Consider the following 15,000-nt stretch of genomic DNA (forward strand, 5'->3'; position numbering starts at 1 on the left):
CACCAAGATGCTTGCCAATGGTCTTGTAGCCCATTCCAGTCTTGTGCAGGTCTACAATCTTGTCCCTGATGTCCTTAGACAACTATTTGGTCTTGCCCATGGTGGAGAGGTTGGAATCTGATTGACTGATTGATTCTGTGGACAGGTGTCTCTTATACAGGTAACGAGTTGAGATTAGGAGTACTTTCTTGGGCCCTGTCCACACCTATACGTTTTTTTGACAAACGTGGATTTTTCTATTCGTTTTGGGGGGTTCGTCCAGACGCAAACGAGTTTTTGCCCTCTGAAAACGAAGATGTTTAAAAACGCCTGCCAGAGTGAAGATCCTTAAAAAACGCTGTATATTTTTTTGACGTCTGGGCGAGATAGACGAGTTTTTTGTATTCGTCACGTCATCATGCGCTAGATGATGCGCAGTGCAGCTGTTTTCTGTAACCCGCATGCACTAACCCAGCCAACAACAACAACAACAACAACAACAATGGCGCCTTACAGGGTTGTTGCGTTCGTGCTGCAGAAGCTATTGAGCTTGATTGGGCTTTTACAGCAAAATGTACTGTTGCTCCTCTACTACCACCGACAGCAACAAATGGACATGGAGAACATCTACAATATGACAATGTAGAGAGCCACAGTAGATTATTACACACTCTTATTTCTGCAAGTGAAGACATTTTTGTTTATTATTTGCGACATAATAATTACGACATACAATTCAAAGGTACAATAAATAATGTTTATTTTGTTTTTTCACTGGGTAATGTTGCAGTGCATACAAAATATTGTAAGAAAATAAATAAAATGTCATCTTGACGGATTTACAAACATAGGAGCTCTCCAACAAAAAGTTTCAAACACTGCGAAAATGGCAAGACTCCCAGTCAATGGTTGCATATGTTTTTTGTACTTTGTACTCAATAGTTAAACTCAACAATACTTCTACTTCACTGTCTGTCCAAATGAACGACTCCTTTGCTCCCCGAGGCGGCATGTTGTTTACGATTGGAATTTTGTATTTCGCGGATGTAACGCGGAAGAACCGCTTTAGCTTTTCCTGGCGTCTGATTGGCCAGCGGAGCTATGGGGTTAAAATTATATCGCCGACTACTGGTGTGGAATGCTCAATGACAGCGTTTATATTGCGTTCATACGTATGTATCTGGATGCAGATATTTTATAAACGTGCTCGTCTGGAAGGTGATATTTGTATATACAAAAAACGTTTATCAAAAAAACGTATTGGTGTGGACATAGCCTTAATGTGAGAGGACTAATCTGTGTGCCTCATGGACATATAATCGGTCTGTGGGAGCCAGAATTCTCGCTGGTTGGTAGGGGGTGAAATACTTATTTTACTCAATAAAACAGAAATAATTTTTCAAAGTTCATATAATGTGATTTTCTTTGATATTCTGTCTCTCACTGTTAAAATGAACCTACCATTAAAAATGTATTTTTTTGTAAGGCGGTAAACTCACAAAATCAGCAGGGGGTGAGATACCTGTGTATGTAGTGTTGAGTAAACCAACCTGAACACTCTGGGTTGGGTTGGCAGTGTTGAGGCTTTCCCCTCTCACACACACAGATCTCACAGTCTACCTTCACCTGCTGCCCAGGCCAGTAGCGGACCCCCGCCACCTCGCACACACACTCCTCTGGCAACACACACTGCTGCGTGTGGCTCATCACCTGGCTGCCTGGGCACCAGCATCCTGCACGCCCAGGGAGGAGAGGAGAGAGAGACAAACTGTCTGAGAACATGCCCTCAAATAATATGATCTCCCTTATTGTGCATACTGTACTAATACTCTGTTGTACATACAGTGCCCAGTGTAAAATGATTATGCTTCATTGGATGATGTGTACATCAGAAATGACTAGTTTTAGACATGGGCATGTGTTCATCTATTGATGATGTAACTGCTGACAGCAGCAGCATGGTTCTGAAGTGGACAGAAACATCCTGCAGCCCAAGTACAAGACCACGCCTCCAAACTCATTGGTTTGGAGTTTGGAGTTTCATAATAATAATAATAATAATAATAATAAATTTATTTGTATAGCGCTTTTCCTGCAAACGTTGCAGCTCAAAGTGCTTTAATCATTATAATCGTAATGTAATTATTTTGTCATTTAAAGGCAATATTAAAAAGATGGGTTTTTAGTCTTGACTTGAACATACTTGCTGAGGTTGCATCCCTAATGTAAACTGGCAGTGCATTCCACAATTTGGGTGCATAAAATGAGAATGCAGCCTCACCAAATCTCTTCTTTTGTACATGTGGTACACAGAGAAAACCAGCGTCAGAAGACCTGAGAGCTCTATTGGGCTGATATGCTAGCAAAAGGTCTTTCAAATATTCTGGTGCTATGCCAGTGAGAGCTTTATAAACAAGCAGAAGGATCTTGAAATCTATTCTGAACTTAACAGGAAGCCAGTGTAGAGTTTCTAAAATAGGAGTTATATGAGCTCGTCTGCTTGTTTTGGTTAAAACTCTCGTTGCTGCATTTTGGACTAATTGCAGCTGGCCAATAGCTTTCTTCAGAAGACCAGAAAGGAGACTGTTACAATCGTCCAAACGGGTAATAACAAAAGCATGCATTAACACTTCTGCATCAGCTTGCCGGAGAAAATGTCTAACTTTTGCAATATTCCGTAGATGATAAAAAGCATTTCTAGTGATAGATTTGATGTGAGGCTCAAAGCTTAAGTCAGAATCTATAATCACACCTAGATTCTTAGCTTCATGTTTGCAGTTTGAAAGCAAGGTTCCCATCGTATTCGACAATTTGTCTTTTTGTGGTTTTGGTCCAATGACAAGAATCTCAGTTTTGTCCTGATTTAGTTGAAGAAAATGTTTGGACATCCAAAGTTTTATATCTCGGAGACAATAATACAGCATTGTCATTTCTTGACATTTGAGTCAATTTTCAGATTTAAATTCTATTGAGCATGTGTTTCATTTGCAAAAGCAGTGACTTAAAGTAAAATGTCCTCAAGACAAACAACAACTGAAGATGGCTGTAAAACAGGCCTGGCAGAGCATCAACAGAAAAGATACCCAGCGTCTGGTTGGGTCAATGGGTCGCAGACTTCAGGTAGTTATTGTATACAAAGCACTGTCGACCAAATACTGTATGCCTAATTTGGACATGTAATAACTCAGTTATGGTGGCCTTAAACAGGGGAACTATATCTAAAAGGTGTTGTAATGTTGTCATGGTGATAGCAACATGTACAGAAAACCCCTTCAATAAAAGCTGAGAATCTCTATTTTCACTTCATAGGAATTGTTTGATTTAATTCTAGAGCCAAAACAAGGAACAATAATGTCATGGTCCAATTACTTACACAGGACACTGTACTGTGTATTAAGCTGACATGTCTGTTATTATATTAGATATTATATTGTTATTATATCAGGCCTATTAGAGTCTTCCACAACTGACCTGAGAAGCAGGGCGTGGCGGGGTCACAGGCTGTTCCACTGCTGACGTGGGCACAGGACACAGGGCAGGGAGCACAGCTGTGCCTCACCAGACCACTGGGACACGACACATTGGCACAGCCCTCCTGTGGGCAAGGTTCTGGGGTGGTTGGGGGGGTTGAGAGAGAGAGAGAGACAGAGATAGAAACAGGCAGACAGGGAAAGAGAGTTGGGAAGAGGGAGAGCTTGAACACATTTTGGGGAAGTCTATCCAGGAGTCAGAAGTACAGCATGTATGTTTGCTTTGGTTACATCATTATTGGCCTAACATCTCTTTGGGGACCTGGCTGTTCATCTCAGTTCATAGTCCTATTATTAAGGAACACAGGACAACCTACTGTACTCATTCCAGTTGTGGCATGAGTCGTAATGTCTCCCGATATACTTACTGATGTCAGTGGTGAGGGTGGACTCTCCAGGGAGCTGGTTACAGTCTCTGCCCCCGTTCTGGGGTGGAATGCACCCCCTCTGACGCACCTCCACCCCCCCGCAGCCCTTAGAGCAGTTGGACCAGCTCACCCATGGCAACCACTGTCCATCAACTATGGAGAAAACGTGATACAGATACTGAATTGGGAGTAAGATAATGATGATGATGATGATGATGATGATGATGATGTTGAAGAAGATGATGATAAAGAAGCGGCTGCTGATGAAGATGAAGATGACGACGACAATGTTGATAATGATGATGATGATGGTGGTGAAGATGATGATGATGATGGTGAAGATGAAGATGACGACGACAATGTTGATGATGATGATGATGATGATGATGGTGAAGATAACGATCTCTCTCACCAGGACAGGTCGCATTGAAGCATTGTTGCCTCTGGGTGTCCTCGCCCCTGCACTGGCGCAGGGCATCCCCTAGTGGGCAGTGTCTCTGCCTGCTCAGAGAGCCAGTCCCACAGGAGTGACTACAAGGGCTCCAGGCGCCCCACGGGGTCCAGCTCCTACAGCGCTGCTCGTCAGAGGCGCCACCTAGTGGGCTTATCACGGAGTCGGCGCAGTCGGGTACGCCGTTACACACCTGGAACAGACACCAGACCTCTTTATTCAACACACATACTGTTATTGTGTAAGTTCTTACCCCACCCTCAGTAGCAACCAGGGTTGAGTTCAGCAGCAGTAGAATGTTTAGGATTGTTTAGGATATCCTACCAGTTTGAAGGAGACACAGGAGCCGTCGAGACAGGTGAACTCAGGACATGAGTGACTGGTGTTCTTATTCCCTGGGGGAGCAGGGGAGGTCGTTTTATCTGTTGGAAGGACAGAATGCATTACATTACATTACATTACCTTACACTACATTACATTACATTACATTACATTACATTACATTACATTTTAACCATTTAGCAGACGCTTCTGTCCAAAGCGACTTACAATTAGAGATTACCGGTACAGGGACAGTCTCCCTGGAGTAACTTAGGGTTGAGTGCCTTACTCAAGGGCTGGTGGTGTTCCACAAGTGGAATTTGAACTCATGACCTTCTGATAACCCGTCCAACTCACTATCCACTACCCACTCGGCCAAGCACTACCCCGCAGAATGACACAAAGACAGAGTGATTGACAGTTGTCTTGTTTCATACTTAAAATCCCATGATTTGTTAAAGTAAACACTGACATTATGAATAATGCTGGTTAGACGGATAACAATAATTTGATGGATTATCATGCTTCTAAATGCCTATTGAATCTACTTGGTGTACTAGTACCAGGATGTTCCCATGTCATACACATCATTAGTGTTAACTCACCACACAGCAGCTCATCCTCGCCCCGTGGACAGTCTGGGACGCCGTTACATACTTGCGTGGAGTTCACACACGTGCGGTTATCACAGGGGAAACTCCCAGGGCAAGGTGGGATCCGCGTAGAGCCTGAGAGATGGAAGACAAGTAGATTGGCATCTTGAGCATGAAATTAAAACAGTTTAGGAGTATGGGCATGAATCAAATCTAATCTAATCAAATCTAACCAAATCTATTCCTAATCTTGTATTTGTCACATACATCTCATACAGCCTAACTGACATTGTAAAAGTCTTTGGGATCTTGCTCCTCGCTCAACAACAACAGTCGATAACAATCTACAAATAAAATAAAAAGTTATAAAAAAGTGCCAATAATTGACATGGTGTAACGGACAGTATATGGTGTATGGTGTTTATATGCATATTATATTATCTATATATGTCCCATATACTGTCTATATGTCCCATATACTGTCTATATGTCCCACAATACTGCCTATATGTCCAATATACTGGCTGTTCATGTAAATAATGTATGAGGGTGAGCTGGTGTGTGGTGTGTGGTGAATTAATACTAATGATCTGAAGCCTGATTGGCCTAAATTTGCATTTGGGGGCATTCCCAGTTTGAACAGCTCTTTAAGCTGGTCAGAGTAGTGACCTAGTCAAATACATTTTGGACTGATTGAGGGAACACATCTGCTTTCTAGGTGAAGTAATGAACTGAATTTAACTTAATCTATTGTGCTATTGGTAGCTGTGTGGTAGATTCTGTGGTTGTCTTAGGCATTGAGGCCTGCTTGTTGGTTTCAGTAGAAACCATTGTCTCTGAAGCCTGATTGCCCTAAATTTGCATTTGGGGGCTTTCCCAGTTTTAACAGCTATTTAAACTGGTCAGAGTAGTGAGTTAGGCTTCGTTCACACGTAGTGAAATGTGACCCAGGTCCAGTGGCGGCTGGTGCAAAACATTTTGGGTGGGGCACAGCAGTGTGGCGGGGGGGTCCTCTTTCGCGCGCGCAGTGCGCAAAAATCGCGTGCACGATTTTATTTCCGCGTGCACGCGCATAAAACACGCACTGGCGCTCAAAACAAAGACGTAATTTCACTTTACCCACGCAATACCCACTTAAACATGTGTGAGGATACGTAACGGCGTTTTGTGACAGAACTTTCACTTTCATTCATGAAATTCACCCCGTCTGTGTTACTGTTTACACAAGTACAATCACAGTGTGACAGTCAGATGGAGCATTCGGTAAACAACAACAGCAAGGTAATGCATCAGCTGAGTTAAAGAAAACCAACTCTTACCTTTGATGACAGAACATGAGCCGTGTTTACCCGTACCTCCGCCTTGCCCCGCGCATATTGCTATGAATAGTTCGAAGATAGGTGCTTGCACGTTAGGTGCGAGGCTGCTTGGTTAACCCATTAGCGGGAACATTATTAGTTGCACAAAATAGGCTGATTTAATTGACCATGAACATCAGAGACAGACATTACGAATGTTCATTTAAAATACTCCGGAAGCCCGAAGTCCGGAAAACCGGAAGTCGGAAGTCCTCAGCATAATGCATTGTCTGCAATACAACCAGAGATTCAGGACGCACATTTGTGCGCCCTGGCCAAGAAATAGAGACAGCCAATTGGAGCGCTGCTACAGCTCACGTGTAAGCGAAAAGTATTCGTCCTGGCATAGACTTGCATTGACCGGCGCCCCGCGTTCTCCCCCTATGTATTTTAACAGTGAGTTTTACACACACACACACACAGATAAAAATGTTTATTGTATTGGAGGATTTTTAATGAATGCTGATAGGCGCCGACAGAATATCAGCCGCATTTTGTGAATAAACAATGTTTATTAAAAAAAATAACTTTTACAAATCGCTACTAGGAAGTGAAGGTGGGGGCGGCGCCCCAGCGCCCTCTATCGGCCAGCCGCCACTGCTCAGGTCTGATTTATGCATGACCGTGTGAACAGCGCAAATCACATGAAATCTGACTTAAATCCAACCTGGGTCATGTTCAGAGGTGGTATTATATCAGATACATATCTGATATTTAGCAATGCACCCGCCGTCTGAACTTTCAAGTCGCGTTTAATGCGGGGTTGCCAGATGGGATTGACAATTTACAGCCTAACCAGTCTATAACCGCTAAATCCAGTAGCCCATTTGACGGTAACCCGCCCCATCTGGCAACCCTGCACTCTAGACGCAAGTATAGTAGCGAGTGCTCTACAAAACACCATAGCTAAGCATTTGGCTCTCTTTTTCCTCATCCTTCTTCTTTTGATCTTTGCCGGCTTCTGCTGCACAAAAACTTGAAAATGAAACCGGTTATATCTTCCGTATACAGTGCGGTGCGCGTGACATCCTGCGCGTGACATCATTGTTATTGTCCTGCACATGCGGGTCTGTTTAGGGCCGTGGAATGTTCACACGGGAGTCAATGTAGGTCAAATATAGGTCACATTTTAAAAGTAATGTGAAGTGCCAAACCCAAAAATCGGATCTGTGTAAAAAAATCGGAATTGAGCATCAAGACCTGCCGTGTGAACGAAGCCTTAGGCTATGTCCACACCAATACGTTTTTTTGATAAACGTTTTTTGTATATAAAAATATCACCTTCCAGACGAGCATGTTTATAAAATATCTGCATCCAGATGCATACGTATGAACGCAATATAAACGCTGTCATTGAGCATTCCACACCAGTAGTCGGCGATATAATTTTAACCCCATAGCTCCGCTGGCCAATCAGACGCCAGGAAAAGCTAAAGCGGTTCTTCCGCGTTACATCCGCGAAATACAAAATTCCAATCGTAAACAACATGCCGCCTCGGGGAGCAAAGTGCAGGGTGGAGTGTACTCCCGACCGCTAGGGGGCGATAGTATTGGTTTATGTGTTTAGTACTCTCTGTTAAGAGGTTAGAGTTAGGAGAAGTTGTGGCGGCCATTGTGGATGCCAGGTGGTCCGAGGATACACGCTGTTTCTCCTCTCTCTTTAGGACGTGTTTGCCTGTTATACGTAAGTCTGTTATTAGTTATATGTATCTTATTATCAGATTGTGGTTAACAGTAATCGTTCATGTTTGTTTATATCTTGTTATGTATGTCTTGTTTTGGTAATTGTATTTACTCATACGCTGTATTCCCACCCACAGGGTGTTGACATCTTTGTCTGAATAAATATTATAAACCGACATTGAGGAGTCTTCTTCATGTCAACACCATGAAGGTGGAATGCCCCTTCCCCGGCTGCGACTTCGAGACCAGAGACGTTTCCGAAGCACTCGCCATCGTCTTGCTGACAAACCATGGACATTTCCATCGAGGTGCGGCGGTTCAGACCCCAGCTCCCCGAGGCCCGAGGATGGAGCGGCCTAGGGTTGACACCGGCATCTCAACGGAGGAGTGGAACGTGTTCGTCCGGCGGTGGGAGGTCTTCCGGGCGGGGTCGGGCATTGGAGCGGCCCAGGCCCCGTTCCAGCTGTTTCAGTGCGCGGGGATCGAACTTGGAGACAGCCTGTTGAAAGCGGACCCGGACGTCGCCTCTGGGGCTCTAGAGGAACTACTTGCTGCTATGCGCTTGCTGGCCGTTGTCCCGGTCGCCACATGCGTCCTGCGCACAGAGCTGCTTCAGCTGCGCCAGGAACGCGATGAGACATTCCGCGCCTTTACTGCCAGAGTGCGTGGGAAGGCGGAGACGTGCTCTTACGTGGCTGTCTGCGAGTGTGGCAAGAGTGTGAGCTACACTGATCACATCATCCGCGATGTCCTTGTTAATGGGATCTACGACCCGGACATACGCCGTGAGGCGTTAGGGACGCCTGACATTCTTCTGAAGCCCGTTAATGATGTGGTCGCGCTCGTCGAGGGCAAGGAGATGGCTCGTAACGCCCTTCCATCATCCGCCCTGTCGGCTGTCTCCTCATTCCAGCGCTTGAGGAAGGACCCACAGCCAAGCCCACAGCGGAGCCCCTCCTTGGCCCCGAGTCCAGCTGATGTGGCAAAACGAGCCGTGTGCCCAGGGTGTCAGAACACGTTCCATGTCTTTACAGAGGGGTCTCGCGGATGGAACATCAGGCCTCACCAGCTCTGTGTCGACTGCTTCAAGGCCCGTCGACGCAAGCGGCGGCTGCCACCATTTGACGGTCAGCAGGCTACCATGGGATCCGAGGTGTGGCTGCGGACGCCGTCTAACGGTCAGCAGGCCGCCCTGGAGTCGGAGCCAATCTCCCAGCTCTCGGTCATTCAGTCTGAGGCGCGCCCAGATCGACACTACGGGAACCATCGTCGGTGCCGCACAACGGCACCTCTCAGACTCGAGCACCATATCTTTTCCAAGGGCGAATGGAGGCGGGCCAGGCTGAGGGAACACCCCCGGGCACTGATCTCCGTCTCGATTGACAATCCGGTGGGTCAGGGGGGCGGCGCCGGCTGTCGGCCCTCGGGGAACATGGTGGAGGTGTCCGCCATCGCAGACACAGGTGCGCAGTCGGACATTTGGTCGTTAGAGGAGTACCTGTCCTGCGGATTCTCGCGTGACGACCTGCGCCCTGTTAGCCTCAGCCTCTCGGCTGCAAATCGCTCCCCCATAGCCATTGATGGCGCATTCTTTGCTACACTCTCGGCGGTCTCCAACGGCGGCGAGGTGTCGTCCTGCCGCTCAATGGTGTATGTGAGCAGCTCAGTCCGGGGAATGTACCTCTCCTATGAGTCGCTGCTCAACCTCAGCCTCCTGCCTAAGGACTTCCCAACAGGTGGTGAGGGGCGACCCAGGGACACGCACGATCCTGCCCCCCCTTCTTCGCCGGGTCGGCCCTTGTCTGTGAATGCATTGAGGTCCGCCAACGGCGGCTGCGACGGCCCGAGCGACCCCCATGACGCCGGGTGCTCGTGTCCACAGCGTGCAGTCCCTCCGTCACGCCCCGCGGCGCTGCCATTCTCTTGCGAGCCTGAGAACAATAGCCGGATGAAGGGGTGGTTGATTGAGAGGTATGCCTCATCTACATTTAACACGTGCCCCCATCGGGCATTGCCGTGCATGGAGGGGCCGCCCGTCGAGATGCATGTGGACCCTGCTGCCGCACCGAAAGCGTGCCACACCGCAGCCGGTGTGCCTCTCCACTGGCAGCAGAAGGTCCACGACGACCTTCTCCGGGACGAGGCCCTTGGTGTCATCGAGCGTGTGCCGTACGGCGAACCGGTTACATGGTGCCACCGGATGGTGGTTACCCGGAAGCACGACGGGTCCCCCCGCAGGACCGTGGACCTTTCCCCTCTCAATAAGTTCTGCCAGCGTGAGACGTTCGCCACTGAGTCCCCATTCCACCTCGCACGTCGTGTCCCGAAGGGCACCTGGAAGACAGTCACGGACGCTTGGAATGGTTATCACAGTGTGCCACTGCGCGAGTCTGACCGTCATCTGACAACGTTCATCACTCCCTTTGGCCGGTGGCGTTACACCAGGGCACCACAGGGTTTCCTCTCGTCGGGTGATGGCTACAACCGCCGTTTTGACGCTATCCTCTCAGACTTTGAACGCAAGGAACGGTGTGTGGATGACACGGTCCACTACGACACCGACTTGGAGCAGCACTGGTGGAGGACCATCGATTTCCTGACACGTGTCGGGCGGTCAGGCGTCGTGTTGAACCCGGGCAAGTTTCAGTTTGCGCAGAGGAGCGTGGACTTCGCTGGCTTCAGGGTGTCGGACGCTACCATCGAGCCACTTCCCAAATACCTGGACGCCATCCGGGACTTCCCCAGCCCGGTCTCCACGACAGATATCAGAAGCTGGTTCGGCCTTGTAAATCAAGTGACTAACTACGCCCAGTTGCGCGATACTATGGCTCCTTTCAAGCCCTTCCTCAGCCCACGCTGCAAGTTCGCATGGTCAACCGAGCTGGAGGAGGCCTTCCAGGCGTCTAAGCATGCCATAATTGGGGCCATTCGCGAAGGTGTAGAGATCTATGACATGCAGAAGCGCACCTGCCTCCGCCCCGACTGGTCCAGGCGAGGCATTGGCTACTTCCTTCTCCAACAGCATTGCAGCTGTGCCTCGGGCGTGCCGGACTGCTGCCCGGGAGGTTGGAGAATCACACTCGCTGGGTCTCGCTTCCTGTCCTCCGCGGAGCAGCGTTATGCGGCTATCGAAGGGGAGGCCCTGGCCGTGGCCTGGGGTCTGGAGCAGGCACGATACTTCACGCAGGGATGCGACGATCTCGTCGTGGTCACCGACCACAAGCCCCTGGTGAAGATCTTCGGGGACCGCACACTCGACGAGATCACAAACTCACGCTTGTTCAGGCTCAAACAGCGTACCCTCCCATGGCGTTTTGAGATTGTTTACCTCCCTGGCGTGAGCAACCATGCCGCTGACGCTGCCTCAAGGCACCCTTCCCCCTCGGGCTCGGCTAGCGGCCTCTCCCTGGAACCGCCAGGCGTGCCTGACACTGTCGAGTTGGCACTCATGGCTTCCATCTGCGTCGATGCTCAGGAGCTCGGCGCCGTCTCCTGGCCCCTCCTCGCGCAAGAGACAGCGGCTGACGCATGCCTCGGCCGCCTGCTGGACATGATTGAGCACGGGGACGGAGTGGACGCGCATGACCCTGCCGTGGTGAGTTTGTCGCCGGTCTGTGACTCCATCTATGCGCAGGACGGGGTCTTGCTGTATCAGGATCGCGTCGTGATTCCCCTATCCCTCCGCGGGAGAGTCCTTCGACACCTTCATGCTGCCCACCAGGGGGTTTCGGCGATGGAGCAGCACGCCCGGGCCATAGTCTACTGGCCTGGGATGTCTGGGGATATCCGCACTGTCAGGACCGGGTGCGCGGACTGCAACCGCAATGCTCCATCACAGGCAGCTACGCCCCCTCTGTCATCTCCGCCACCGTCCACCCCGTTCGAGGCAGTGTTTGCTGACTTCTTTGATTACGGGGGCCGCCACTACCTGGTCGTCGGGGATCGGCTCTCAGGCTGGGTGGAGGTCCTGGGCGCTGCGGCCGGGACTGATGCTGGAGGCGCAGCTGGCCTTGTTCGCCACCTCCGCTCATTCTTCCGGACCTTTGGGGTGCCTGAGGAGCTTTCAAGCGATGGCGGCCCGGAATTTATGGCAAGCCACACTCAGGACTTCTTCCGCCTATGGCAGATCAGGCATCGTGTGTCCTCCGTCAGTTTCCCACAGTCTAACGGGAGAGCGGAGGTCGCTGTTAAGACTGCGAAGCGGCTTCTGATGTCCAACAGTGGCCCGGCGGGCAGTCTCGACCAGGATCGCTTCTTGCGCGCGATGATACAGTTGCGTAACACACCCGACCCAGACTGCAACCTCTCACCAGCACAGATCATTTTCGGTCACCCCCTTCGAGGCTCGCTCTCCTTCGTTAACAGGCTGGAGAAGTTTTCGAACCCGCATATCCGTCCTCTCTGGCGTCAGGCATGGGCTGTGAAGGAGGATGCCCTTCGTACGCGGATGTCCCGTACCACCGAGTCTCTGGGGGTTCATTCAAGACCACTTCGCCCTCTGGCACTCGGTGAGAGGGTGTTCATCCAGAATCAGCAGGGCCCGAGCCCCAATAAGTGGGACAGGTCTGGGGTGGTGGTGGAGTCGCTTGGCCACGATCAGTATCGGGTGAGAGTTGATGGCTCAGGACGCCTGACGTTGCGCAACCGGCGGTTCCTCCGTGGCTACACGCCAGTCGCCCCATGTACCCAGCGGCTGCCGTCGCCGCCTCCCCTGCCTCCTCCCTCCCTGGACTCTCTGCCCCTAGCTACCCCCTCTGGTCCAGTGGTGCCCCAGGGTGACGCCCGGCTGGGGACGGATGGGCCCCGTGTTGCTGTTCTGGGCCCCTCTCTGCTAGGGCCTTCAGGCGGGGCATCGTCTCTCCCCGCGCCCCTAGTTCCCGCTGGTGTGGCTCCCGCTACACCTCTTCCTGCGCCGTCGCCACTGCGGCCCGCCCGGCCGGCCCGTGCTAGGAGGCCACCTAAGCGATATGAAGCTGAGTCTGGCCAATGGATTTGAGCCCGTGGACCCACGTGGATTCGTGGCTCCCCGGTCTGGGGGGGATGCAGGGTGGAGTGTACTCCCGACCGCTAGGGGGCGATAGTATTGGTTTATGTGTTTAGTACTCTCTGTTAAGAGGTTAGAGTTAGGAGAAGTTGTGGCGGCCATTGTGGATGCCAGGTGGTCCGAGGATACACGCTGTTTCTCCTCTCTCTTTAGGACGTGTTTGCCTGTTATACGTAAGTCTGTTATTAGTTATATGTATCTTATTATCAGATTGTGGTTAACAGTAATCGTTCATGTTTGTTTATATCTTGTTATGTATGTCTTGTTTTGGTAATTGTATTTACTCATACGCTGTATTCCCACCCACAGGGTGTTGACATCTTTGTCTGAATAAATATTATAAACCGACATTGAGGAGTCTTCTTCACAAAGGAGTCGTTCATTTGGACAGACAGTGAAGTAGAAGTATTGTTGAGTTTAACTATTGAGTACAAAGTACAAAAAACATATGCAACCATTGACTGGGAGTCTTGCCATTTTCGCAGTGTTTGAAACGTTTTGTTGGACAGCTCCTATGTTTGTAAATCCGTCAAGATGACATTTTATTTATTTTCTTACAATATTTTGTATGCACTGCAACATTACCCAGTGAAAAAACAAAATAAACATTCTTTATTGTACCTTTGAATTGTATGTCGTAATTATTATGTCGCAAATAATAAACAAAAATGTCTTCACTTACAGAAATAAGAGTGTGTAATACTCTACTGTGGCTCTCTACATTGTCTTTCTCTTATGCACCTCTCCTAGTAAGTAATGGCATAAGCCCCAAAAAAGAATAGCAATGAACAATTTACATAAACACAGAACAGGACTTCTGTATAATATCTTCACTTACAGAAAAGACTAATCTAATGTTCTCTTAAGTGTCTTTCTCCTATGCAACTGTCCTAGTAAGTGTCAAGGGGCCGGTTTTCACAGACAAGGCTTTAAGGCTCATCTACGCGCATGATGACGTGACGAATACAAAAAACTCGTCTATCTCGTCCAGACGTAAAAAAATATACAGCGTTTCCGCCGTTTTTTAAGGATCTTCACTCTGGCAGGCGTTTTTAAACATCTTCGTTTTCAGAGGGCAAAAACTCGTTTGCGTCTGGACGAACCCCCCAAAACGAATAGAAAAATCCACATTTGTCAAAAAAACGTATAGGTGTGGACAGGGCCTTAGTCAAATACATTTTCGACTGAGTGAGTTCACCTGCCCGGTCGTTTAGTGATCGTTAGTGGGAGGGCCTGCAAGCCTGCTAGTCTTCAGCAATTACTGAACCTCCATTAATATCCAGACGGTCAGAGAACGACAGACTCCTTGACACAAAGACACGTGACAATAAGACAAGGGAGTCTGTGGGAATCCATCGAGGAAAGCCTGAGAGGAATACCAGGTCACTAAGAATACTAAGTATCTTCTCTTCCATTTTGATTGTCTCTTGTCATACCCCTCTACTTCTGTTTGCTGATTAACCCTCTACCCCTCTACTGACTAATATCACAATGTGCTTTCTCCTTATTCCTGTTCTTCTGACACTCAGGAGGACACATAGATGCTACTTCCTCCCTCGCAACCCTTCCAATCTCATTGGAGGTCTTTGGAACTGCCAGTCAGCGGTCCGGAAAGCTGAGGCTAGCGTATGCTTTGTCATGTCCCTCATGTCCCTCAACTTCCAAAACCCTTG

At 48.9% G+C, this 15,000-nt stretch overlaps 1 protein-coding gene across 1 annotated transcript in view; it reads right to left on the bottom strand.

Moving 5' to 3' along the window:
• The window catches only part of sspo (SCO-spondin), a gene marked incomplete at both ends in the record, with an annotated part of 131,931 nt that overhangs the window by 73,222 nt on the left and 43,709 nt on the right, over window positions 1-15,000 (bottom strand). The window contains 6 exons of the mRNA XM_080544512.1: window positions 1,530-1,712; window positions 3,451-3,588; window positions 3,878-4,030; window positions 4,290-4,521; window positions 4,653-4,750; window positions 5,255-5,377. Coding sequence (XP_080400638.1) covers window positions 1,530-1,712; window positions 3,451-3,588; window positions 3,878-4,030; window positions 4,290-4,521; window positions 4,653-4,750; window positions 5,255-5,377 — 927 coding nt within the window. The remainder of the gene's footprint in view (window positions 1-1,529; window positions 1,713-3,450; window positions 3,589-3,877; window positions 4,031-4,289; window positions 4,522-4,652; window positions 4,751-5,254; window positions 5,378-15,000) is intronic.

Source organism: Nansenia antarctica (genome assembly GCF_963989245.1).
Source record: "Nansenia antarctica genome assembly, chromosome: 13".
NCBI lineage: Eukaryota > Metazoa > Chordata > Actinopteri > Argentiniformes > Microstomatidae > Nansenia > Nansenia antarctica.